The 26526-nt window shown below is 50.3% G+C and overlaps 1 protein-coding gene and 1 long non-coding RNA gene across 2 annotated transcripts in view; both read left to right on the forward strand.

Moving 5' to 3' along the window:
- The first annotated feature begins 6883 nt into the window (after nucleotides 1-6883).
- Nucleotides 6884-14191, forward strand: LOC140460470 (uncharacterized). The gene is made up of 3 exons (XR_011954108.1): nucleotides 6884-7021; nucleotides 11626-11691; nucleotides 14020-14191. It is a non-coding gene; the product is annotated as an uncharacterized lncRNA (long non-coding RNA).
- A 343-nt stretch (nucleotides 14192-14534) lies between these two features.
- Nucleotides 14535-26526, forward strand: part of LOC140460080 (uncharacterized) — a 29903-nt gene continuing 17911 nt past the window's right edge. Inside the window, exon 1 of the mRNA XM_072554482.1 lies at nucleotides 14535-15976. Within this exon, the coding sequence (XP_072410583.1) occupies nucleotides 14535-15976 (1442 nt within the window). The remainder of the gene's footprint in view (nucleotides 15977-26526) is intronic.

Below are 26526 nucleotides of genomic sequence, written 5' to 3' on the forward strand. Positions count from 1 at the left end.
AATCGAACCTGGGTCCCTGGCACTGTGAGGCAGCAATGCTAACCACTGTGTCACTTATTCTTGACAAAGCGAGCATAACCTCAAAGGGCTGAATAGCCTCCCTCCCTGCTCTGCCATAATGACTCGATGTTCAAAAGAGAATAGGATCAGTTACTCCAGTCCCTTTGACCAACTGAAGTCCCGAATCCCTGATACCATGACATCTGATTCCACCTCCTCCCTCTCAAACTGCGGAGTCAATTCTATCATATTATGGACAGCTCGTGATAAGGTAATTGGAGGGTTTGAAGAAAGGAAGCAAAATGACAGGGCAAGAAGCAGTTTCCACACAGAACTGTGGAAGAAGAGCAGTCATCAATTTTGCTACATTCAGAAGGGCACGAAGCAAACATAGCATCTGGATGTAGGATTGCTCACTGAGCTGGAAGGCTCATTTTCAGATGTTTCATCACCACACCAGGTAACATCATCAGTGAGCTTCTGGATGAAGCACTGGTGGTATAGGCTGCTTTCTGTTTTGGTTTCCTTGGGTTGGCGACGGCATTTCCTGTGGTGACATCATTTCCAGTAGTGATGTCATTTCATGTTCTTTTTCTCAGGGTGTGGTAACTGGGATGCAAGTCAATGTGTTTGTTGATAGAGCTCCTGGGAATTCTTGTGCGTGTCTCTGTTTGGCTTGTCCTAGGATGGATGTGTTGTCCCAGTCGAAGTGGTGTCCTTCCTCAACTGCATGTAAGGATATTAGTGAGACAGGGTCATGTTGTTTTGTGGCTAGTTGATGTTCATGTATCCTGGTGGATAGCTTTCTGCCTGTTTGTCCAATGTAGTGTTTGTTACAGTCTTTGCACGGTACTTTGTAAACTAAGTAGTATCACCTGGCATGAGAGGTCCAGGGTGCAGGTCATAGATGGTAAGAAGCTCACGAAAGCAGAAGTTTGAGAAAGTTTGTGGAATGTCTAAGAGGTGGATTTTTGGAGCAGCTTGTGTTGGAGCCCACTAGGGAACAGGTAAGATTGGAATTAGTGGCTGGAACAAGGCAGGCTTGATCAGGGAGCTTAAGGTGAAGGAAGTCAAGACTGGAACAGCACGGCCAGTCAGGGAGTATCCGAGGAACATGAGAATCAAAGTTTCGGGCATAAGCCCTTCATCAGGACGTGGCTGAAGAGCTTCAGGGCAGAGGAGATGACCTGGGGTGAGGGCGGGGGGGGCGAGGGGGGGAGGGAGTGAGAGAGGGACTCATTGAACTCCATGTAGAGAGAAGAGAAGAACTTCTTCAATGTAGGCATCCTTGGAAGAGGCTTCACAGTGAGGTTATAACCAACCCGGAGAAAATGAAGGCTGCAGATGCTGGAGAGAGAGTCGACAGTCAGAGATCAGAGTCGCTTATGCCAGAAATGTCAACTCTCCTGCTCCTCGGATGCCGCCTGACCTGCTGTGCTTTTCCAGCACCTTACCCTTGACCCTGATCTCAAGCTCTCACTTCCTCCTCCTTCAAATGAAGGAACCCTTCGGGGGCAGTGACCATAATATGATTGAACTTACTCTGCAATTTGAGAGGGTGAAGGTGGAATCAGATGTAACAGTATTACACTTGAATAAAGGCAACTACAGAGGCATGAGAGGGGAGCTGATCTGAATTGACTGGGAGAGGAACCCAGCAGGAAAGATAATGGAACAGCAATGGTAGAACTTTCTGGGAGTGATTTGAGAGACACGGCAGAGATTCATCCCAAGGAAAAAGAAGCATGATATAGGAAGGATGAGGCAACTAGGGAAGTCAGGGATAGCATAAAAGCAAAAGAGAAAGCATATAATTTGGTGAAGGGCAGTGGGAAACCAGAGGATTGGGAAGCTTACAAAGACCAACAGAGGGCAATAAGATTGAAATAAGGAAGGAGAAGTTTGAATATGAGGGTGAGCTAGCTGGTAATATTAAGAAAGACTGCAAGAGTTTCCTTAAATATATAAAGGGCAAAGAAAGGTCAAAGTGGACATTGGGCACTGGAAAATGATACTGGAGAAATAGTAATGGGGAACAATGAAATGGCTGAGGAGCTGAATAAGTACATTGCCTCAGTCTTCGCTGTGGAAGACACAAGTAATATCTCAAAAATTCAAGAGAGTCGGGGACAGAAATGAGAATGGTGCCCATCTCTGAGGAGAAAGGGCTGGGAAAACGGAAAGGTCTGAAGGTGGATAAATTGCCTGGACCAGATGGACTATAACCTAGAGTTCTGAAAGAGATAGTGGAGGCTTTAGTAGTGATCTTTTCAGTATCACAGGAGTCAAGGACGGCCCCAGAGGACTGGTCAGACCAGATTCAGAGTATTGTGAGCAATTTTGGGCCCCATACCTCAGAAAGGATGTATTGGCCCTGGAATGGGGTCCAGAGGCTGTTCACGAGAATGATGCCAGGAATGAAAGGCTTAACATATGAGGAATGTTTGAGGACTCTGGGACTATACTTGATGGGGTTTAGAAGTTTTGAAGGGGATCTAATTGAAACATACAGAATACTGCATAGTCTGGACACAGTGGATGTTGCGAAGATGTTCCTATGGGTAGGAGAGTCGAGAACCTCAGGGCACATAGTGAAGGGAAGACCTTTTAGAACAGAGAGAAGGAAAAACTTCTTCAGTCAGAGAGTGAGGAATCTGTGGGATTCAATGCCACACAAGGTTGTGGAACCCAGGTCATTGAATATATTTAAAACAGAGGCAGATAAGTTCTTGATTGTCAAGGGGATCAAAGATATGGGGAGAAAGCAGGAAAATGAGATTGAAAAGTCTATCAGCCACGATTGAATGGTGGAGCAGACTCGATGGACTGAATGGCCTAAGTTCTTCTCCTAGGTCTTATGGTCTTATGTTATGGTCTGTAAATGGGTGTTTTCTTTTCTGGTTGGTGATCAGTGGCTAGTGGTGTGCGTCAGGAAGCAGTGTTGGGACCGCAGTTGTTTATATTGATGATTTAGAGTTGGAGGCCAAGTGTTGTGGGTTGAAGTTCACAGATGACACTAAAATGAGTGCGAGAGCAAAGTGCGGAGAGAACACTGGAAGTCTGCAGTGGGATATAGATAGGTTAAGTGAGTGGGCAAGGGTCTGGCAGAAGGAGTTCAATATTGGTAAATGTGAGGCAGGAATATTATTTAAATGGTGAATAGTTGCAGCAGGCTGCAGTGCAGAGGGAGCTGGCCATCCTTGTGCATGAATCACAGGAAGTTGGTCTGCAGGAGCAGCAGGTCATTAAGAAGGGAAGTGGAGTACGATAGAACATTCCAGTGCAGTACAAGCCCTTTGGCCCTCGATGTTGCGCCAACCTGTCATACCAATCTGAAGCCCATCTAACCTACACTATTCTATGTACGTCCATATGCTTGTCCAATGACGACTTAAATGTACTTAAAGTTGGCGAATCTACTACCGTTGCAGGCAAAGCATTCCATACCCTTACTACTCTCTGAGTAAAGAAACAACCTCTGACATCTGTCCTATATCTATCACCCTTCAATTTAAAGCTATGCCCCCTCGTGCTCGCCGTCCCCATACTTGGAAAAAGGCTCTTTCTGTCCACTCTATCTAACCCTCTGAATATCTTATATGTCTCTATTAAGTCACCTTTCAAACTTCTCTCTAACAAAAACAGCCTCAAGTCCCCTCAGCCTTTCCTCGTAAGACCCTCCCTCCATACCAGGCAACATCCTAGTAAATCTCCTCTGCACCCTTTCCAAAGTTTCCACATCCTTCTTATAATGCGGTGACCAGAACTGTACACAATACTCTAAGTATGGCCGCACCAGAGTTTTGAAAAGCTGTAGCATAACCTCATGGCTCCAGAACTCGATCCCTCTATTAATAAAAGCTAAAACACTGTCTGCCTTCTTAACAACCCTGTCAACCTGGGTGGCAACTTTCCAGGATCCGTGTACCTGGACGCCGAGATCTCTCTGCTCACCTACACTACCAAGGATGTGCATCATTGCTGGAGAGATAGAGTTTAAGAAGAGGGAGGTCATGCTGCAAATGTATAGGGTGCTGGTGAGGCCATACCTGGAGTACTGTGCGAAAGTGAGGACTGCAGATGCTGGAGATCAAAGTCAAGAGAGTGTGGCACTGGAAATGCAAAGCGGGTCAGGCGGCATTGAGGCGCAGGAGTATTGACGTTTCAGGCAGAAGCCCTTACATCATGAATCCTGATGAAGCGCTTACACCCGAAACGTCGACTCTCCTGCTCCTCAGATGCGGACTGACTCGCTGTGCTTACCCGCACCACCGTCTGTCTGAAAAAGGTGCTCCTTCAGCCCTTTTAAACTTCTCATCTTAAACCTATGCCCGTTAGCTCTGGGCTCCCCCACTCCAGGGGAAAGACATTCTCTATTTATCCTATCTATGCCCCTCATGATTTTATAATCCTCTATAATCCTCAGCCTCCGATGCTCCAGGGAAAACAGCCCTACCCAATTCAATGTCTCCCTTTAGCTCAAATCTTCCAACCCTGGCAACATCCTTGTAAATCTTTTCTGAACCCTTTCAAGTTTCACAACATCCTTCTGATAGGAGGGAGAACAGAATTGCACGCAATATTCCAACAGTGGCCTAACCAATCTTCTTATCTCTTGGCTAAAGGGGTCTCACAGCAACTCCAGTGACGACCCACACATACACAGAGGAAGCTGAAGAAACTCTGTTGAGAGAGGAATAGAGTTAATATTTCAAACTTCAAGGAGGAGAAAGTGAGGACTGCAGTTACTGGATATCAGAATTGAAGAGCGTGGTGCTAGAAAAGCACAGCCATTTCGGCAGCATCCCAGAAGCTGGAGAGTCGATGTTTCAGGCAGAAGCCCTTCATCAGGAATGAGGCTTGTGGGCCAAGGGGGCTGAGTTATAAATGGGAGGGGACAGGGCTGGGGGGAAGGTAGCTGAGAATGCAATGGGTAGATGAAGGTCAGGGTGAAGGTGGTAGGTCAGAGAGGAGGGTGGAGTGGATAGGCGGGAAGGAAGATGGATGAGTTGGACAGGTCAAAAGGGCAGTGCCGAGTTGGAAGAGTGGGTCCTTGGGCAGTGGGGAAATGGGGAACCTGGTGAAATCCACCTTGGTCCCATGTGGTTGGAGGTTCCCAAGGTGGAAGATGAGGTGTTCTTCCTCCAGGCATTGGGTGGTTAGGGTTTGGTGATGGAGGAGGCCCAGGACCTGCATGTCCTTTGCAGAGAGGGAGGGGGAGTTAAAGTGTTCAGCCACAGGGCGGTGGAGTTGGTTACTGCAGGTGTCCCGGAGATGTTCTCTGAAACAATCCATAAGTTGGCGTCCTGTCTCCCCAATGTAGAGGAGACTACATCAGGTGCAACGGATGCAGTAGATGACATGTGTGGAAGTGCAGGTAAATCTCGGACGGATGTGGAATTATCCTTTGGGGCCTCGGACAGAGGTGAGGAGGGAGGTGTGGGTGCAGGGTTTGCACTTCTTGTGATGGCAGGGCAAGGTGCTGGGAGGGGAGGGTGGGTTGGTTTGGATCATGGACCTGACAAGGGAGTCGTGGAGAGAATGGTCTCTCTGGAATGCAGATAGAGGTGGAGAGAAATACCTCCCGAGTGGTGGCTGAAATAGCGGAGGACGATGCGATGTATCTGGAGGCTGCTGGGGTGGAAGGTGAGGACCAAGGAGGTTCTGTCCTTGTTCCGATTGGAGGGATGGGGTTCAAGAGCGGAGGTGTGGTAAGGGGAGGAGATCTACTGGAAGGCATTATTGACCATGTGGGAGGGGAAATTACGGTCTTTGAAGAAGGAGGCCATCTGGGATGCTCTACGGTGGAACTGGTCCTCCTAGGAGCAGATGCAGTGGAGGTGGAAGAATTGGGAATAAGGGATACCCTTTTTACAGGAAGCAGGGTGGGGGACGTGTAGGCCAGCTAGCTGGGGGAGTCCGTGGGTTTGTAGGGGATGTCCGTGTTGAGTTGGTCACCGGAAATGGAGATGGAGGGGTCCAGGAAAGGGAGGAGAGTGTCTGAGATGGTCCAGGTGAACTTGACGTCAGGGTGGAAAGTGTATGTGAAGTTGATGAGCTGTTCAACTTCGTAGTGGGAGCACAAGGTAGCATCGATACAGTCATCAACGTAGGAAGAAAAAGTGGGGGTGGTGCTGGTATAGCTGCGGAAGATGGACTGTTCCACATACCCAATGAAGGGGCAGGCACAGCTGGGGCCCATGCGGGTTCCCATGGCTACCCCTTTTGGTCTGGAGGAAGTGGGAGGATTGGAAAGAGAAATTGTTGAGGGTGAGGACCAACTCAGGCAGACAGATGAGGGTGTCAGTGGAAGGGTATTGGTTGGTGTGGCGTGCGAGGAAGAAACAGAGGGTTTGGAGGCCTTTGTCATGGCAGATAGATGTGTACAGGGACTGGATGTCCATGGTGAAGCTAGGGCAATGGGGGCCGGGGAATCGAAAGTCGTGGGAGGAGGTGGGTGGAGTGCTGAATGTCGGTGGGGAGTTCCTGAACTAAGGGGGACAGGGTGGTGTCAAGGTTTGCAGAGATAAGTTGAGTAGGGCAGCAGCAAACTGCAGCACCAATTACAGCGACCTTGTCCCATGCTGGGACGACTGCGCACACTGCCCTCTACCATCCCCACCATCTGCTCATCCCAATTACAGGGTTTTGGAGCATGCGCTGGGATCATGGCGGCGTGAAGGCCCATAATGCATTGCGAGCTGGAAAACGCTCCGTGCCTGGGACGGGCTGCGGATACGGACTGCGCATGTGAAGACGGCTGAACAAACCGCGCATGTGCGCAATGTGGCAATTGCGTTTTTCCCTTTGTCAGCTCGCGCTTTGCGTCTGACCAATGGAAAGCCTTGGATGACCGGAAGGGGCCTGGTCCTCCAACCAATCAGAGCGGTCCTATTGTCTGAACGCGGACGTTGGACAATGAGCCTTGGAAGGTGTCCCAGCAAAGATGTTGTTGACCCTAGTCTCTCTCTGAATGAAGATTGAGCTTCACCCAGACTGCAGCTTCCTCTGTGCAACAACTGTGAGTTCAACACTTTCTTTTCTCCCTATTTCTATTGATTTTCTCATTCTGGGGTTAATTTTTTTTTAACCTGAAAAGCAAGGAAGTGAATCCAGCCAGGGTTCAGTGTCTGGAAAGGTTGGCCAAGGTCTTCTCTGAAAGACATTGACATCCTTTGCTCCAACTGTTTGACCCATTTATTTGTCTAGGTAAAAGCGTGACTCGTTCCTCACCTTCGTTATTCAAGGATGTTTTCCTCAGGGGATGGAGAACATTTAAGGGGCCAGGAAAATCAGCCATAGAATCCCATCTAGTGTAGAAACGGGCCCTTTGGCCCAACAAGTCCACACCAACCCTCTGAAGGGTAACCCACCCAGATCCATGGCTCCTACCCTATTTACCTCTGACTAGCGCACCTAACTTACATATCTCTGAACACCAAGTTTGTGAGACATGATTTCCCATGTACAAAGCCATGTTGATTGTCCTAATCAGTCCTTGCCTTTCCAAATACGTGTACATCCTGTTCCTCAGAATTCCCTCCAACAACTTACCCACCACTGACATCAGGCTCACCGGTCTACAGATGCCTGGCTTCTGCTTAAATAATGGCACTACATTAGCCACCGTCCAGTCAGTTGGCACCTCACCCATATATATTAAATATCTACCCAAATGTAATCAAATATCTCAGCAAGGGGCCCAGCACTCTCTTCCCAAGTTTCCCACAGAGTTCTGGGATGCACCTGATCAGGTCCTGGGGATTTATCTACCTTTATGCATTTTAAAACCTCCAGCACCACCCCTTTTGAAAGAGACATTTTTCAAGGCATCGCTATTTATTTCCCCAAGTTCCCTAGCTTCCAAGTCTTTCTCTACGGTAAATACTGACACAAAACATTGTTTAGCACGTCAGCCACTTCCTGTGATTCCACACATAGATGGCCTCGTTGGTCTGTAATGTGTCCTGTTCTCTCGCATTTGCCCTGAATGTGTTTCGAGAATTGCTTTGGATTCTCCTTGACCCTATTTTCCAAAACTGTCTCACGTTCCCTTTTTGCCCTCCTGATTTCCCGCTTAAGTATACCCCTACTGCCTTTCTACTCCTCAAGGGAATCATTCAATCCCAGCTGTCTATACCCGATACTTGCTTCCTTTTTCTTGACCAGAATTTTAATGTTTCTAGCCATCCAGCATTCCCTACCAGCCTTGCTCGTCACACTAACAGGAGCATCCTGCCCCTGAACGCTTGTCTCATTTTTGTATGTCTTCCCCTTTCCACCTGTCCTTTTGCTCGCAAACAGCCTCCCCCAATCAACTTTTGAATGTTCCTGCCTGATGCCATCGAAATTGGCCAATTTAGAACTTTTAACTTTTAGATCCAGTCTATCCTTCTCCATAACTATTTTAAAATTAAGGCAAGTAAGATCACTTGCTTTAAAGTGCTTCCCTGACCTGACATCTCAGTCACTTCCCAAGAAAAGGGCAAGGTCTACTCTTTCTCTGGTAGGTACATCTGCGTATGGAATAAGAATTTTTTTTTTGGGACACACTTAACTTCCTCTTGGGATGCTGTACAGGACATTATTGAGGCCACTTTGGAACACTGTGTATAATTCTGGTCCCCTTTCTAGAGGAAGATGTTGTAAAACTTGAGAAGGTGCAGGAAAGATTTACAAGGATGTTGCTGGAACTGGAGGGTTTGAGTTCTCGGGAGAGGCTGGGGCCGTTTCTTCCCTGGAGTCATAGAGATGTACAGCACGGAAGCAGACCCTTCGGTCCAACCCGTCCACGCCAACCAGGTATCCCAACCCAATCTAGTCCCACCTGCCAGTGCCTGACCCATATCCCTCCAAACCCTTCCTATTCATATACCCATCCAAATGCCTCTTAAATGTTGCAATTGTCCCAGCCTCCACCACTTCTGTCGCAGCCAAATGTTGAGATATTTGTGGGTGCAGACCATAGAGTCTGTTTCCATGCTGTGTGAGTCAATAAGCCCTCAACGCTATGGCAGTCCTAGTCTGTGCTGGGAACATTAAAATCCTCTCTCATTACACCCCTATTATTCTGATAGATGTCTGAGATCTCCTTACACATTTGCTTCTCAGTTTCTCACTGACTGTGGAGGGGGCTCTATAATACAATCCCAAAAAGGTGATTATCCCTTTCTTATTTCTCAGTTCCACGCATATAGCTTCACTGGATATTCAAAGAAGAACAAAGAAAATTTACAGCCCAGGAACAGGCCCTTCGGCCCTCCAAGCCTGAGCCGATCCAAATGTACTGTCTAAACCTGTCGCCCAATTCTGAAACATCTGTATCCCTCTGCTCCCCACCTACTCATGCATCTGCCCAGACACATCTTACATCTACCGTGCCTGCCTCTAGCACCTCTGCTGGCAACGTGTTCCAAACGCCTACCACCCCTCTGTGTGAAGTACTTGCCGTGTGTATCCCCCTTAAACTTTCCACCTTGAAAGCGTGACCTCTCATTATTGAATCCCTCGCCCTGGGAAAAAGCTTGTCTCTATCCACCCTGTCTATACCCTTCATGATTTTGTAAACCTCAATCAGTTCCCCCCCTCAATCTCCTTTTTTCTAATGAAAACAGTCCTAACCTACTCAACCTTTCTTCATAGCTTGCACCTTCCATCCCAGGCAACATCCTTGTAAACCTTCCCTGCACCCTCTCCAAAGCGTCCACATCCTTTTGGTAATGTGGCGCCCAGAACTGTACACAGTATTCTAAATGCGACCATTCCCTGAGGAATATTCTCCCCTAAGTAAAGCAGTAATGTTATCCTTAACTAAAAATGCACTTGCCCTCCTGTCTTGCTCCCCTCTTTCTATCCTTCCTATCCCATCCATCCCCTGGAACATTAAGCTGCCAGTCCTATCCATCCCTGAGCCACTTTTTTGTAACTGTTAAGACATCCCAGTCCCATTCTGGAAAGCGTTAAAATAGATAAGTCCCTTGTGCTGGAAGAGATTCTTCCTAGGATTCTCTGGGAAGCCAGGGAGGAGATTGCCGAGCCTTTGGCTTTGATCTTTATGTCGTCATTGTCTACAGGAATAGTGCCAGAAGACTGGTGGATAGCAAATGCTGTTCCCTTGTTTAAGAAGGGGTGTAGAGACAACCCTGGTAATTACAAACCAGTGAGCTTTGGTTGTAAGAGATAGGATTTATAATCATCCAGAGAGGAATAGGTTGATCAGGGATAGTAAACATGGTTTTGTGAAGGGTAGGTAGTGCCTCACAAACCTTATTGAGTTCTTTGCAAAGTTGACCAAACAGGTGGATGAGGGTAAAGTGGTTGATGTGGTGTTTACTGGATTTCAGTAAGGCATTTAGTAAGGTTCCCCACAGTAGGTTATTGCACAAAATACAAAGGAATGGGATTGAGGGCGATTTAGCGGTTTGGATCAGAAATTGGCTAGCTGAAAGAAGACAGAGGGTGGTGGTTGATGAGAAATGTTGATGAGTTCATTTTAATATTCAGGTACCACAAGGATGTGATTTGGGGCCACTGCTGTTTGTCAGTTTTATAAAGGACCTGGATGAGAGCATAGAAGGATGGGTTAGTAAATTTGCGGACGACACTAAGGTCGGTGGAGTTGTGGATAGTGCCGAAGGATGTTGCAGGTTACAGAGAGACACAGATAAGCTGCAGGGCTGGGCTGAGAGGTGGCAAATGGAGTATAATGCGGAAAGGTGTGAGGTGATTCACTTTGGAAGGAGTAACAGGAATACAGAGTACTGGGCTAATGATGAGATCTTGGTAGTGTTGATGAGCAGAGAGATCTTTGTGTCCATGTATATAGACCCCTGAAAGTTGCCAACCAGGTTGATACGATTGTTAATAAGGCATACGGTGTGTTGGCTTTTATTGTTCGGGGGATTAAGTCGGACTTTGAAGTCATGTTGTAGCTGTACAAAACTCTGGTGCGGCCGCACTCGGAGTATTGCGTACACTTCTGGTCACTGCATTATAGGAAGGATGTGCAAGTAATGGAAAGGGTTCAGAGGAGATTTACCAGGATGTTGCCTGGGATGGAGGGAAGGTCTTTTAAGGAAAGGCTGAGGGACTTGAGGCTGTTTTCGTTAGAGGGAAGAAGATTGAGGGGTGACTTAATTGAGACGTATAAGATAATCAGAGGGTTATATAGGGTGGACAGGAAGAGCCTTTTTCCTCAGATGGTGATGGCTAGCATGAGGGGATTATGGTTTTAAACTGAGGGATGATAGATATAGGACAGATGTCAGAGGTAGTTTCTTTACTCAGAGAGTAGTAGGGGTGCGGAATGCCCTGCCTGCAACAGTAGGAGACTCGCCAACTTTAAGGGCATTTAAATGGTCATTGGATAAACATATGGATGAGAATGGAATAGTGTGGGTTAGATGGGCTTCAGATTGGTTCCACAGGTTGGCGCAATATTGAGGGTTGAAGGGCTTGTACTGCGTTGGAACATTCTATGTTCTCAACCATGCCTTGAGTTCATTTGTGTCACCAGCCGAGCCTCATGTATTGAAATAAATAGTTTAATTTATCTGTGTTAGAATTCGATTTTATTGGAATTAAAATTAGAGTTAGATTTTAACTACCATGTATACTCCCGTGCAGGGATACAGGAGTGTACGTTGAAAAGTGCACAGAGTCATCGTACCCGGTGCCATCTTCAGAACAAAGGTACAAAATCTAGAAAAATAAATAAATAAAGTTAAAACTTCAACATCACAGTTCTTCTGAAGTGCTCAGTCATGCCGGGCTCTCACTTGCCAACAAGGGCTCATTCTCACCTTGTCACCTCAGTCTTACCTCGGTTGCTGCCATCCTCTTGCCCGCCTTGACTATTTAACTTGCTCCCTCTAGCTACTGTCCAAGCCTCGGAGTTAGCTCTTTTCTCAGTGCCTCTTTGGGTCTGGAAATTCCATTCCCCCCCCCCCCCCCCCTTTACCAGTTCAAAGCTTCCTGAGTAGCACCAGCCAATGTCCCCACCAGGATATCGGTGCCCGTCCGATTCAGGTGCATCTTATCTTTCTTCTCCCAGCCACTTGTGACTCTGGGTTGGCTAACGTGGTGCCACTATTTAAGAAAAGTGGTAACGACAAGCCAGGGAACTATAGACCAGTGAGCCTGATGTCGGTGGTCAGCAAGTTGTTGGAGGGAATCCTGAGGGACAGGATGTACATGTATTTGGAAAGGCAAGGATTAATCAGGGATGGTCAGCATGGCTTTGTGCGTGGGAAATCATGTCTCACAAACTCGATTGAGTCTTTTTTTTGAAGAAGTAACCAAGAGGACTGATGAAGGCAGAGTGGTAGATGTGATCTATATGGACTTCAGGAAGGCAATCGACAAGGTTCCCCATGGGAGACTGATTAGCAAGGTTAGATCTCATGGAATAAAGGGAGAACTAGCCATTTGGAGACAGAACTGGCTCAAAGGTAGAAGACAGAGGGTGGTGGTGGAGGGTTGTTTTTCAGACTGGAGGCCTGTGACCAGTGGAGCGCCACAAGGATCGGTGCTGGGCCCTCTACTTTTTTGTCATTTACATAAATGATTTGGATGTGAGCATAAGAGGTACAGTTAGTAAGTTTGCAGATGACACCAAAATTGGAGGTGTAGTGGACAGCGAAGAGGGTTACCTCAGATTACAACAGGATCTAGACCAGATGGGCTAATCGGCTGAGAAGTGACAGATGGAGTTTAATTCAGATAAATGCGAGGTGCTGCATTTTGGGAAAGCAAATCTTAGCAGGATTTATACACTGAATGGTAAGGTCCTAGGGAGTGCTGCTGAACAAAGAGACCTTGGAGTGCAGGTTCAAAGCTCCTTGAAAGTGGAGTTGCAGGTAGATAGGATAGTGAAGAAGGCGTTTGGTAAGCTTTCCTTTATTGGTCAGTAAACTGAGTACAGGAGTTGGGAGGTCATGTTGCGGCTGTACAGGACATTGGTTAGGCCACTGTTGGAATATTGCATGCAATTCTGGTCTCCTTCCTATCGGAAAGATGTTGTGAAACGTGAAAGGGTTCAGACAAGGATGTTGCCAGGGTTGGAAGATTTGAGCTATAGCGAGAAGTTGAACAGGCTGGGGCTGTTTTCCCTGGAGCGTCGGAGGCTGAGAAGTAACCTTTTATAGATGTTTATAAAATCATGAGGGGCATGGATAGGATAAATAGAGAAAGTCTTTTCCCTGAGGTGGGGTGAGGTTTAGGTTGAGAGGAGAAATATTTAGAAGGGACCTCAGGGGTAACTTTTTCACTTGGAGGGTGGTACATGTATGGAATGAGCTGCCAGAGGAAGTGGTGGAGACTGTTATAAATACAACATTAAAAAGGCATTTGGATGGGTATATGAATAGGAAGGGTTTGAAGGGATATGGGCCGGGTGCTGGTAGGTGGGAGTAGATTGGGTTGGGATATCGGGTTGGACTGAAGGGTCTGTTTCCATGCAGTACCTCTCTCTGTCTCCCGAGAGATCCCAGAACTGAATTCTCACCCCTTACGCCTGCTCCTCCATACGGGACGAAAGAAATCCATTCGGAAACTCAAGTCCGTGCTGATTCTCCATCGAGTGAGCCAGTCATTTTCCATTCTCCTTCACGCCCCCCCCCCCCAGATTTCCCTCAACTGCCAGGCTAATTTCCTTTTTGGGAACATCTGCCAGTCAACCATCTTTGTTTACAGAGTTCCAGTCAAAGATACTCAGTTTCATCTTGCCAGCAGCCGGCATGAAAATATTTCTTTGTCCCCCCTTCCCCCCGCCCCCCCACAACCCTCCCCGAGTGAACATCTTCCCATGCATTCAGTGTGAATCAGCAACTTTAGGGGAGAGGGAAGGGTGGACTTTGCATCAATCGCGTGAGAGTGGAGTATGTGGGAAAGAGACATACAGCTTCTGGAACAGGAGGTGTGGGGGGTGGGGGGGGAAAGCGGGGGTCCGGCACAGTGGTTGCTTTCGAATTGCTACCTTTCGACCAAACCGGTAACGTTTGTCGTCTCCCTTTTTTATAGCAGGTTACCGAAAAGGGGGAGGATTGAGGAATGGAAGCGGAGCCGCGGCAGTCTTTCCTGACCTGGACATCCCTGGTCTTTTAATCGAGGTGGAGGAAGAGTTGTCGGAGCTCTCTGCTTCAGGAGGGTCGAAGCTTGGCTGGAAGACCCACACTGAGTGTGTGTGTGTGTGTGTGGGGGGGGGGGCAGGGGTTGGGGGGGTGGGGAGGGAGAAGACCGTGGACAGTTAGACAACCTGAGAATCACATTGTCTGCTTGGCGGTGACCAGCGACCGTCCCACACGCTCTTTGGGTGAGGGAAGCTTTCAAGCTTTTTTTGGGGGGGATTATTGGGGGATTTTGGGGGGATTATTGGGGGATTTTGGGGGGATTGGGGGAATTTTGGGGGGATTATTGGGGGATTTTGGGGGGATTGGGGGAATTTTGGGGGGATTATTGGGGGATTATTGGGGGGATTGGGGGATTATTGGGGGGATTGGGGGATTTTGGGGGGGATTGGGGGATTCGCCGGGGCCATGGAGAAATCGTGGAAGTGTGGGGACTGCCCGAAGGGCTTCCGCTCGCCCTCGGAGCTGGAGACCCACCGGCGGGTGCACACCGGTGAGCGGCCGTTCGCCTGCACGGTGTGCGGGAAGGGCTTCACCCAGTTCCCGGTGCTGCTGAAGCACCGGCGGGTGCACACCGGCGAGCGGCCGTTCGCCTGCGGCCTCTGCGGCCGGGCCTTCGCCCAGTCGGGCCACCTGCGGCGGCACCAGCGGGTGCACAGTGGCGAGCGGCCGTTCGTCTGCCCCCGGTGCGGCCGGGGCTTCGGCCACGCCAACAACCTGCGGCGGCACCAGCGGGTGCACAGCGGTGAGCGGCCCTTCCCGTGCCCGGAGTGCGGCCGGCGCTTCGGCAACGCCTCCAACCTGCGGAAGCACCGGCAGCAGCGGCGGCGGCCGCCGGACCCGGACCCGGAGGGCGGTGACCGGCCCTTCCCGTGCCCCGACTGCGGCCGGGCCTTCCGCTTCGCCGCCAACCTGCAGAGGCACCGGCGCGCCCACACCGGCGAGTGGCCGTTCGCCTGCCCCCGGTGCGGCCGGGGGTTCACCCAGTCCTCCAGCCTGCAGCGGCACCAGCGCAGCCACACCGAGGAGCGACCGTGCCGGTGCACCGACTGCAACGGGAACGGGAACGGGAGCGAGGACGGGGGGGACGCCGCCTTGGAGAGACCGGTGACCGAGCAGCAGAGCCGCCCCGAGGACCGGCCCTTCGGCTGCCCCGACTGCGCCCGGCGCTTCCGCATCCCGTCCAAGCTGCGGCGGCACCGGCGGGTGCACACCGGCGAGCGGCCCTTCCCGTGCCCGGAGTGCGGCCGGGCGTTCAAGAGCTCGTCCAACCTGCTCAACCACCGGGCCACCCACACCGGCGAGCGGCCCTTCCCCTGCCCGGAGTGCGGCGGCGGCTTCCGGAGCGCCGGCGACCTGCTGGTGCACCGGCGGACCCACACCGAGGAGCGGCCGTTCGCCTGCTCGCACTGCGCCAAGGGCTTCCGCACCTCCTCCGACCTGCGGCGGCACCAGCGGACCCACACCGGCGAGCGGCCCTTCGCCTGCGGCGAGTGCGGCCGGCGCTTCGGCACCTCGTCCAACCTGCGGACCCACCGGGCCACCCACACCGAGGAGCGGCCCTTCCGCTGCCCGGACTGCGGCGGCGCCTTCAAGACCGCCCGCAACCTGATGCTGCACCAGCGGACCCACACCGGCGAGCGGCCCTTCGCCTGCGCCCGCTGCGCCCGGCGCTTCCGCAAGTCCTCCGACCTGCGGCGGCACCAGCGGGTGCACACCGGCGAGCGGCCCTTCCCCTGCCCCGAGTGCGGCCGGCGCTTCAGCCAGTCGTCCAGCCTGCAGACCCACCGGCGGCGGCACCAGCAGCGGGGCCCGGGGCCAAGTGGCGCGGGGAGGGGGGGGGAGGGGACGTCCCCCTCAGACTGAGGGGGCAGGGGGTCAGTCACCAACTGCAACCTGACTGGTGCTTGGAATTGGTGGGGGGGGGTGGGGGGGAGTCGGGTTCCCTTAGGAGGGAAGGCTGAACCTGTATCCGGGATTATTCCCGAAAAGTCGATTTCGGAGCGATTTGGATGCTGGCTGAAACTGCTGTGCTCTTCCAGCACCACTAATCCAGAATCTGTATCCGGATTAATGGTGGAAGGTAAAAAAACAATGACTGCAGATGCTGAAAACCAAATACCGGATTAGTGGTGCTGGAAGAGCACAGCAGTTTCGGGCAGCATCCAACGAGCAGCGAAATCGACGTTTCGGGCAAAAGCCCTTCATCAGGAATAAACCCGAAACGTCGATTTCGCTGCTTGTTGGATGCTGCCCGAAACTGCTGTGCTCTTCCAGCACCACTAATCCAGTATTTGGTTTTCAGCATCGGCAGTCATTGTTTTTACCTTGAACCTGTATCCGCTCGACCGTAAAGAGACACAATGGGGGAAGGCGATGGCCCAGTGGTATTATCGCTGGACTGCTCATGTCCTGGGCAGCCGGGTTCAAACCCCGCCGCTCCAGACGGGGGAATTTGAATTCGGTAGAAATCTAGGTGTAAGGGTCCATTGCCGATCGTTTGGAAGCGATACCCCGTCTGGTATCCTTTAGGGGGGGGGAGGGAAACGGCCGCCCTTTACTTGGTTGGGGCCCACACGTGACTCCAGGCCCGCACCAATCGCAGTTGACTGGTAACTGCCCCTCTGGGCAATTAGGGATTGGGGAGGGAGGAGGGGGGGGGAGAGGCAGGGACTGAAAGGGGTTCTTTACCCTTGAGAGGAAAGCCCGTGGTCTCTGTCTGTGAAAATGACCCTGAGCTCTTGGTTGCTTCAACAAGCCGCCATGTTTCCTGGTCAATACTCTTCCCTCTTGGACCTGCTCAGCGCAAGCTTAAAGGATCTTCGTTTGCACTCTGAGATCCTGCAGCCTCTGAGACTCAACGTCGGGGTTTCAGTAACCTAAGATCACCACCTTGCTTTGTTTTTTATTAAAAACCCTGCCCCCACACCCTGGTCCTGCCATGGCATGGGTTATTTTAAGGCCAGCTAACTCCTTCCCCCCCCATCCTGTTATTACATGACATGGTTCGCTCTCAGTGAAACCCACTTCCTCTCTCCCGCTCTCAGGGTCACTTATTCAGCTTCTCCTCTGCCAGGACCAACCACTATCCCCTTGTTCTCCTCCCCTTTCATCTCTCTTTCTACATCTCCATCTATCTCCTTACTCCTCCCTCTTCTCTCTTCCCCACTCCTCCCTCTTCTCTCTCCCTGAATTAACTGGAGACATTGTCTCTCTTAGATTCCCACCGGCTGTTTCTTACAGTAATCATAAACTCCATTTTGAAATGCGTAGATTAGATTCCCCTACAGTGTGTGGAAACAGGCCCTTCGGCCCAACAAGTCCGCACCGACCCTTCCGAAGAGCAACCCACCCAAATCCATTCGCCTACAGTTAACCCCTGCCTAATGTACCGAACACTCTGGGGCAATTTAGCATGACCTGTGGGAGGAAACCGGAGCACCCGGAGGAAACCTACATAGACACTGGGAGAATGTGCAAACTCCACACAAGACAGTCGTCCTAAGGCTGGAATCAAACCCAGGTCCTTGGCGCTGTGAGGCTGCAGTGCTAACCACTGAGCCACCGTGCTGTGTATATTTTTTATTAGTACATCTTCATAACCAATTAAGAATTTCAGCGCCGATTATCCATCAGTTATTCAGAACCGGGCTGAGCGTGAGTCATTGATTACTTGGCTGGTCGGCAAATTTGTCCGATTAAGTGGGTCTCTGTGGCCGCGCAAAATGTCTCCCTTCAGAGCTAATCGGTCTATCTCCGAGATAATGCTCTTTTCCTCTGTCAGGCTATGTTTGTAGCCAATCTCTGCAAAATGAGATTCCCTCAATCTTGAAGTCTTTGAACTTTAAAAAGGTAAAACCACAGGCATTATGGTCATACGTCAATCCAAGGCTTACAAACAATGGAATGGCCACAATGAGAAAAAAAAGTATGGGGAGAGAGAGGAGTTAGCCCGGTGTCCTGGGACCTGATATTGAAAACCTCAATCAACATCAGTGAGACCTGATGGTCTGGTCATCAGCAGATCCCTAACTGCATGACCTCGGTCTGCGAGAATGGACTTGCACATCTCCTGAAGATGTCTACAATTCGAAAAGTTCCTTACCGGCAGCGTTAATACAGCCCGAGATGGATCCTATATAAATATAAATTTATTTTGAAATCGACCGATGTTTCAGCCGGAGCACATGCCAGCTGACTGTGGGACCAGAACTCCCAGGATGAACCAAGGTTACCTCCCTTTCGAGGCTACTCAATGAATTGTGGCAAGTGACCGTTTACAGAAGGGCTTTGACTCAAGGAATCAGCCCTTCTTCCCCCTCTCCGGAGTCATGCAGGCTGAGAACAGACCGTGGAGCTAGCCAATGGACTGAAAGTTACTTTTCCCACCAACCAGGAAGGGTGAGGTAACATTTTCAACCCCAGTCATTCTGTCTTTTGTCAAACTCTCTCACGAGATTGCAACAGTGCGTTTATTTCAGAAGCCCAGCATTGCTTCAACGTTTGAATTTGTTGCGAGGGGCTGAAAGGTTCGACTTAAGTATCTTTCCTCCTGTCTGTCGATCTAAATTAACAATCATGTCGAGTGGTCCAAATAGATTGTTCCTTTCAGTGTCCGCCCGACTGTCACTCTCAAGGACGTTTAATTGGAAGCACTAGCTTTCGGAGCGCTGCTCCTTCACCAGGTGGTTGTTATGCTCCGAAAGCTAGTGCTTCCAATTAAACCTGTCGGACTCTAACCTGGTGTTGTGTGATTTTTAACTTTGTACGTCCCAGTCCAACACCGGCATCTCCAAATCTTGACTCTCCAAGACTTGTTTCCTTGTTTCTCTCAAACTGAACAAGTCTGCCCTTCAGCCTAACTTATCCATGCTGATCACGTTTCCTAAACTGAACTAATTTCATTTGCCTGTGTTTGGCCCATATCCCTCTCAACCTTTCCTGTTCATGTACCCGTCCGAATGTCTTTTGACGTCGTAATTGGACCCATCTCTACTACTTCCTCTGGCAACTTGTTCAAATTCCACGTCACCCTCTGTCTGGAAAACGTTGTCCCTCCCCGGTCTGTTTTACCCTTTTACCTTCAACCTACACCCTTTGGTTTTGGACTCTCCAACCCTAGGGAAAAAAAATTACCTCAGCTGTACCCCTCATGATTTTATAAACCTCGGCCTCCTATGTTCCAGGCATAAAGTGCCAGCCTCCGTAAGCCTCTCCTAAAATCTTCCAGTCTCAGTAGCCTCCTGTAAATATTTTCTTGCACACTTGCCAGTTTAATAACATCCTTCCTGCCGCAAGGTGACCAGAATTGTACGCAGGACTCCAGTATCTCATACAGGTGTAACATGATGTCCTAACCGCTGTATTCACTGCTCTGATCAATGAAGGAAAGCATGCCAAATATGTTCTTCGCCACCCTGTGATGCCACTTTCAAGGAACGATGTGCCCGCACCCCAAGCTCTGACTGTTCGACACTCCTCAGTGCCCTGCTGTTCCCATCTCTAACCAATGACTATTTTATATTTTTATTGAGAGTCATCGATTATCCTGTGAAAGCTTTGGAAAGGGTGCAGAGGAGCTTTACCAGGATATTGCCTGGTATATAGGACTTTTTTTGTTAGAGAGAAGAGGGTTGAGAGATGACTTAATTGAGACGTATAAGATAATCAGAGGGTTAGATTGGACAGCGAGAGCCTTTTTCCTTGGATTGTGAAGGCTAGCAGGAGTCACATCGCTTTAAATTGAGGGGTGCTAGATATAGGACAGATGTCAGAGGTAGTTTCTTTACTCAGAGAGTAGTCAAGGTGTGGAATGCCCTGCCTGCAACAGGGCAACTGTGAGGGCATTTAAATGGTCATTGGATAAACATATGAATGAAAATGGAATAGTGTAGGTTAGATGGGCTTCGGATTGGTTTCACAGGTTGGCGCAACATCGAGGGCCGAAGGGCCTGTACTGCGCTGGAATGTTCTATATTCTAAAAGACAGGCAGAAGGGTTGGAGTGGCCTTGCTCTTAAAAAAAATTGAATCTGCAGCGAAATTATAGGTATATATAGGTAGAGTTTTTTTAAAGAAAGCAAAAGAGAAAAGATGCTGCTGTGAGTTATCTACAGGCTCCCTAGCAGTAATAAGGGAGTGTGACAGAAAACAAAACCCACTATGAGACAACACATGTAAGAAGCTTGGGAGGATTTCAAAAGGTGGCCTCGTAAAGTTGGGTTGGTAACTGATCTCAAGCAAAGAAATTCACGGAATTGTCTACGAGATTTTAATTGTTGTTTCGGAACAGGGTGGCACGGTGACTCAGTGGTTAGACCCTGAGTCACCGGGTGGGGGAAACGATGAAATATGAGGATAAGCTAGCTAGTACAGCAAACTTTATTTGAATCAGGACCTTAACGTACGGGCACTCAATAAACCAGCAAAAGTTATGTCAGTTAAGTACTGGAATGTTGACTGTATTATCGCGATCTCTGTAACGCCCAAGTAGTCAGTTGAGGGCGCGAGTGATAAAGTTGTCTGTGGGTACGTTTTGGTTAAGGCGAAGTTGCATTATTATGTAAGTGATTTATGCTGTAAATAAAGTATAACAGGGACATGTGTACACTGTGTTACGTTTCCATTATTTGGTGTGTCTATTTGATTATGTGGACCTGTCGATCAATAGGCACACTTCTGGTCCTGTATAAAAGAAGATTCTGAGAGTTTTCCTTTAGGTTTATAAAAAGCAAGAGTGGACGTTGGACCGCTGGAAATGAGATGAGGGAAGAAGTAATGGGGAAGAAAGAAATCCCAAAAGAACTCCTCAGTGGTTAGCACCGCTGCCTCACGGCGCCAGGGACCCGGGTTCGATTCCAGCCGCAGGGTAACTGAGTGGGTGGAGTTTGCACGTTCTCCCCATGTCTGCGTGGGTTTCCTCCGGGTGCTCCGGTTTCCTCCCACAGTCCAAACGTGTGCAGTTGGCCATGCTAAAGTCCCCCATCGTGTTCAGGGATGTGTAGGTTAGGGTGGATTGGCCATGCTAAAGTGCCCCATCGTGTTCAGGGATGGATAGATTAGGTGCTTTGGGGTAAATGTAGGGGAATGGGTCTAGGTGGGTTACTCTTCGGAGGGTCAGTGTGGACTTGTTGGCCTGTTTCAATGCTAGGGAATCTTAAAATAAAACCTGAACAACTACTTTGCATCGGTTTCCACAGTGGAAGCCACCAGCAACAGACCAGAACCTGAAAGAGAGTCAGGGGCAGACATGATTGGCGTGATTATCATTAAGGAGAAGCTGCAGGGAAAGCTGAAGGTGGATCAATTACTCAGCCTGATGGACAACACCCCAGCTTCCTACGGACGATAGCTGAGGCGAACGTGGAAGCGTTCTTGGCGATCTGTCGGGATCGGTGGAGGACTGGAAAATGGCTCATGTAACACCCTGTTTCAGAAGGGAGGGGGCAGAAGATAGGAAATTCTTGGCAGGTTCACTAACCTCAGATAGCTCCTGACCTCGTTACAGTCATCGGTACAAACGTGGACACGTGAGGTGGTGGATGGTGATAATGTCACTGGGCCAGTAATCTAGAACCCCAAGCTAATGATTTGAGGACATGGGTTCAAATCCCACAAGGGCAGATGGTGAAATTGTGGGTGGCACGGTGGCACAGTGGTTAGCACTGCTGCACTCACAACGCCAGAGACCCGGGTTCAATTCCCGCCTCAGGTGACTGACTGTGTAGAGTTTGCACATTCTCCCCGTGTCTGCGTGGGTTTCCTCCGGGTGCTCCGGTTTCCTCCCACAGTCCAAAGATGTGCAGGTTAGGGTGAATTGGCCATGCTAAATTGCCCATAGTGTTAGGTAAGGGGTTAATGTAGGGGTATGGGTGGGTTGCGCTTCGGCGGGTCGGTGTGAGCTTGTTGGACCGAAGGGCCTGTTTCCACACTGTAAGTACTCTAATCTAATCCAAATAGCTAAGATGCAGAGCTGGGCTGAGAACTGGCAAATGGAGTTTAATGTGAAAAAGTGTGAGGTAGTTCACTTTGGAAGAAGTAACAGGAATGCAGAGTACTGGGTAAAATACTTGGCAGTGTAGATGAACAGAGAGATCTCCGTGACCAGATGCATAAATCCTTGCACGTTGCCACCCAGGTTGATAGGCAAAAGTGAGGACTGCAGATGCTGGAAATCAGAGTTTAATCAGAGTGGTGCTGGAAAAGCACAGCAGGTCAGGCAGCATCCGAGGAGCAGGAAAATCGACATTTCAGACAAAAGCCCTTCTTCTGGAATAGAGGCAGGAGAGATAAATGGGAGGGGGGGGAGGTACGGGCTGGGGAGAAGGTAGCAAAGAGTACAATAGGTGAGTGGGGGTAGGGATGGAGGTGATAGGTCAGAGGGGAGGGTGGGGGAAGGTAGCAAAGAGTACAATTGGTGAATGGGGGTGGGGATGGAGGCGATAGGTCAGAGGGGGGGGGGTGGAGCGCATAGGTGGGAAGGGAGATGGGCAGGTAGGACAGGTCAGGAGGGTGGTGCTGAGCTGGAAGATTGGAACTGGGGTAAGGTGGGGGGAGGGGAAATGAGCAAACTGGTGAAGTCCACTTTGATGCCCTGGGGTTGAAGTGTTCCGAGGCGGAAGATGAGACGTTCTTCCTCCAGGTGTCGGGTGGTGAGGGAGCGGTGGTGGAGGAGGCCCAGGACCTGCATGTCCTCGGCAGAGTGGGAGGGGGAGTTGAAATGTTGGGCCATGGGGTGATGGGGTTGATTGGTGCGGGTGTCCCGGAGATGTTCCCTGAAGCGCTCTGCTAGGAGGCGTCCAGTCTCCCCAATGTAGAGGAGACCACATCGGGAGCAACAGATACACTAAATGATATTAGTGGATGTGCAGTGGATGTGGAAGGCTCCTTTGGGGCCTTGGATGATGGTGAGGGAGGAGGATGATAGGGTTGTTAAGAAGGCATATAGTTTGTTGGCGTTTATTGGTAGGGGGATTGAGTTTCAGAGCCACGAGGTCATGCTTCAGCTGTACAAGACACTGGTGCTGCCACACTTGGGAGTATTGCGTACTGGTCACCGCATTATAGGAAGGATGTGGAATCTTTGGAAAGGATTCAGAGGAGATTTACCAGCTTGTTGCCTGGTCTGGAAGGAAGGTCTTATGAGGAAAGGCTGAGGGACTTAAGACTATTTTCGTTGGAGAGAAGAAGGTTGAGACGTGACTTTATCGAGACGCATACGATAATCAGAGGGTTAGAAAGGGTAGACAGTTGGAGCCTTTTTCCTTTAAATTGAGGGGTGATAGGTTTAGGACAGATATCGGGGTAGTTTCTTGACTCCGAGAGTAGTTGGGGCGTGGAAAGGCCTGCCTGCAACAGTAGTAGACTTGCCAACGTTAAGGGCATTTAAATGGGCATTGGACGGACATATGGATAATAATGGAACAGTGTAGGTTAGCTGGGAATCAGATTAATTTCACAGGTTGGTGCAACATCGAGGGCCGAAGGGTCTGTACTGCACTGGAATGTTCTATATTCTATGAAGGTGTGGTGTGTACTGTACCTTTATGGGAGAGAGGAAGCTGATTAGATTCGATTAGATTCCCTACAGTGTGGAAACAGGCCCTTCGGCCCAACCAATCCACACTGACCCTCCGAAGAGTAACCCACCCAGACCCAGTCCCCTCTGACTAATGTAGCTAACACGATGGGCAATTTAGCACGGCCAATTCACCCTGACCTGCACATCTTTGGACTGTGGGAGGAAACCGGAGCACCCGGAGAAAACCCACGCAGACATGTGTGCAAACTCCTCACAGACAGTCGCCCCAAGGCTGGTCATGGGGAAGCTATTCCCACTGGTAGGACAGACTCAGAGCAAGAGGCACGACCCTTTGGAACGGAGACGAGGAGGAATTTCTTCAGAGGGTGGTTGAACTGTGGATGTCAATGCCTAAGAAGGCTGTGGAAACTGCGTCCTTGAGCATCCTCAAGGCAGAGTAGGGAGGCTCCTGATTAGGAAGGGGATCAAGGGTTATGTGGAGAAGGCAAGAGAATGGGGTGGAGAAACATATCAGCCATGATCGAAGGCTAGAACAGACTCATTGGGCCGAACAGGCTAACTCTACTCGTGTTTCTTTATGCATCCCAAACATGGAGGACGATTGGAAGGTGCCCCTGCCAACTCTCCGGTGAGTTATTCACCTGGGCCGACTATTCAGTTGAGACAAGAAGGTATTACCCACCCACAATCCAGAGGGAACCCAGTGAGAGGCCTGACAGAGAGTATTACCCACTCGCAACCCAGTGAGATGCCTGACAGAGAGTATTACCCACTCACAACCCAGTGAGAGGCCCGACGGAGAGTATTACCCACCCACAACCCAGTGAGATGCCTGACAGAGAGTATTACCCACTCACAACCCATTGAGAGGCCCGACAGAGAGTATTACCCACCTACAACCCAGTGAGAGGCCTGACAGAGAGTATTACCCACTCACAACCCAGTGAGAGCCCCGACGGAGAGTATTACCCACCCACAACCCAGTGAGAGGCCCGACGGAGAGTATTACCCACCCACAACCCAGTGAGGGGTCCGACGGAGAGTATTACCCACTCACAACCCAGAGAGGGGCCTGACGGAGAGTATTACCCACCCACAACCCAGTGAGAGGCCCGATGGAGAGTATTACCCACCCACAACCCAGTGAGGGGTCCGACGGAGAGTATTACCCACTCACAACCCAGAGAGAGGCCCGACGGAGAGTATTACCCACTCACAACCCAGAGAGGGGCCAAACTGAGAGTATTACCCACCCACAACACAGTGAGGGGCCAAACTGAGAGTATTACCCACCCACAACCCAGTGAGAGGCCCGACGGAGAGTATTACCCACTCACAACCCAGAGAGGGGCCAAACTGAGAGTATTACCCACTCACAACCCAGTGAGAGGCCCGACGGAGAGTATTACCCACCCACAACCCACTGAGAGGCCCGATGGAGAGTATTACCCACTCACAACCCAGTGAGAGGCCCGACGGAGAGTATTACCCACCCACAACCCAGTGAGAGGCCCGATGGAGAGTATTACCCACTCACACCCCAGAGAGGGGCCTGACGGAGAGTATTACCCACCTACAACCCAGTGAGAGGCCTGACGGAGAGTATTACCCACCCACAACCCAGAGAGGGGCCTGACGGAGAGTATTACCCACCTACAACCCAGTGAGAGGCCTGACGGAGAGTATTACCCACCTACAACCCAGTGAGAGGCCTGACGGAGAGTATTACCCACCTACAACCCAGTGAGAGGCCTGACGGAGGGTATTACCCACCCACAACCCAGTGAGGGGTCCGATGGAGAGTATTACCCACTCACACCCCAGAGAGGGGCCTGACGGAGAGTATTACTCACTCACAACCTAGTGATAGGCCCAATGGAGAGTATTACCCACCCACAACCCAGTGAGAGGCCTGACGGAGAGTATTGCCCACCCACAACCCAGTGAGAGGCCCGATGGAGAGTATTACCGACTCACACCCCAGAGAGGGGCCTGACGGAGAGTATTACCCACCCACAACCCAGTGAGAGGCCAAACTGAGAGTATTACCCACCCACAACCCAGTGAGAGGCCTGACGGAGAGTATTACCCACTCACAACCCAGAGAGGGGCCTGACGGAGAGTATTACTCACTCACAACCCAGAGAGGGGCCTGACAGAGAGTATTACCCACCCACAACCCAGTGAGGGGCCCGACGGAGAGTATTACCCACCTACAACCCAGTGAGAGGCCCAATAGAGAGTATTACCCACCCACAACCCAGTGAGAGGCCCGACGGAGAGTATTACCCACCCACAACCCAGTGAGAGGCCCGACGGAGAGTATTACCCACCCACAACACAGTGAGAGGCCCGACGGGGAGTTTTACCCACCCACAACCCAGTGAGAGGCCCAATGGAAAGTATTACCCACTCACAACCCAGTGAGATGCCTGACAGAGAGTATTACCCACCCACAACCCAGTGAGAGGCCCGACGGAGAGTATTACCCACCCACAACCCAGTGAGAGGCCCGACGGAGAGTATTACCCACTCACAACCCAGAGAGGGGCCAAACTGAGAGTATTACCCACTCACAACCCAGTGAGAGGCCAAACTGAGAGTATTACCCACTCACAACCCAGTGAGATGCCTGACAGAGAGTATTACCCACCCACAACCCAGTGATAGGCCCAATGGAGAGTATTACCCACCCACAACCCAGTGTGAGGCCCGACGGAGAGTATTACCCACCCACAAACCAGTGAGGGGCCCGACGGAGAGTATTACCCACCCACAACACAGTGAGAGGCCCGACGGGGAGTATTACCCACCCACAACCCAGTGAGAGGCCCAATGGAAAGTATTACCCACTCACAAC

The sequence above is a fragment of the Chiloscyllium punctatum genome, chromosome 36, assembly GCF_047496795.1.
Source record: "Chiloscyllium punctatum isolate Juve2018m chromosome 36, sChiPun1.3, whole genome shotgun sequence".
NCBI classification, from domain to species: domain Eukaryota; kingdom Metazoa; phylum Chordata; class Chondrichthyes; order Orectolobiformes; family Hemiscylliidae; genus Chiloscyllium; species Chiloscyllium punctatum.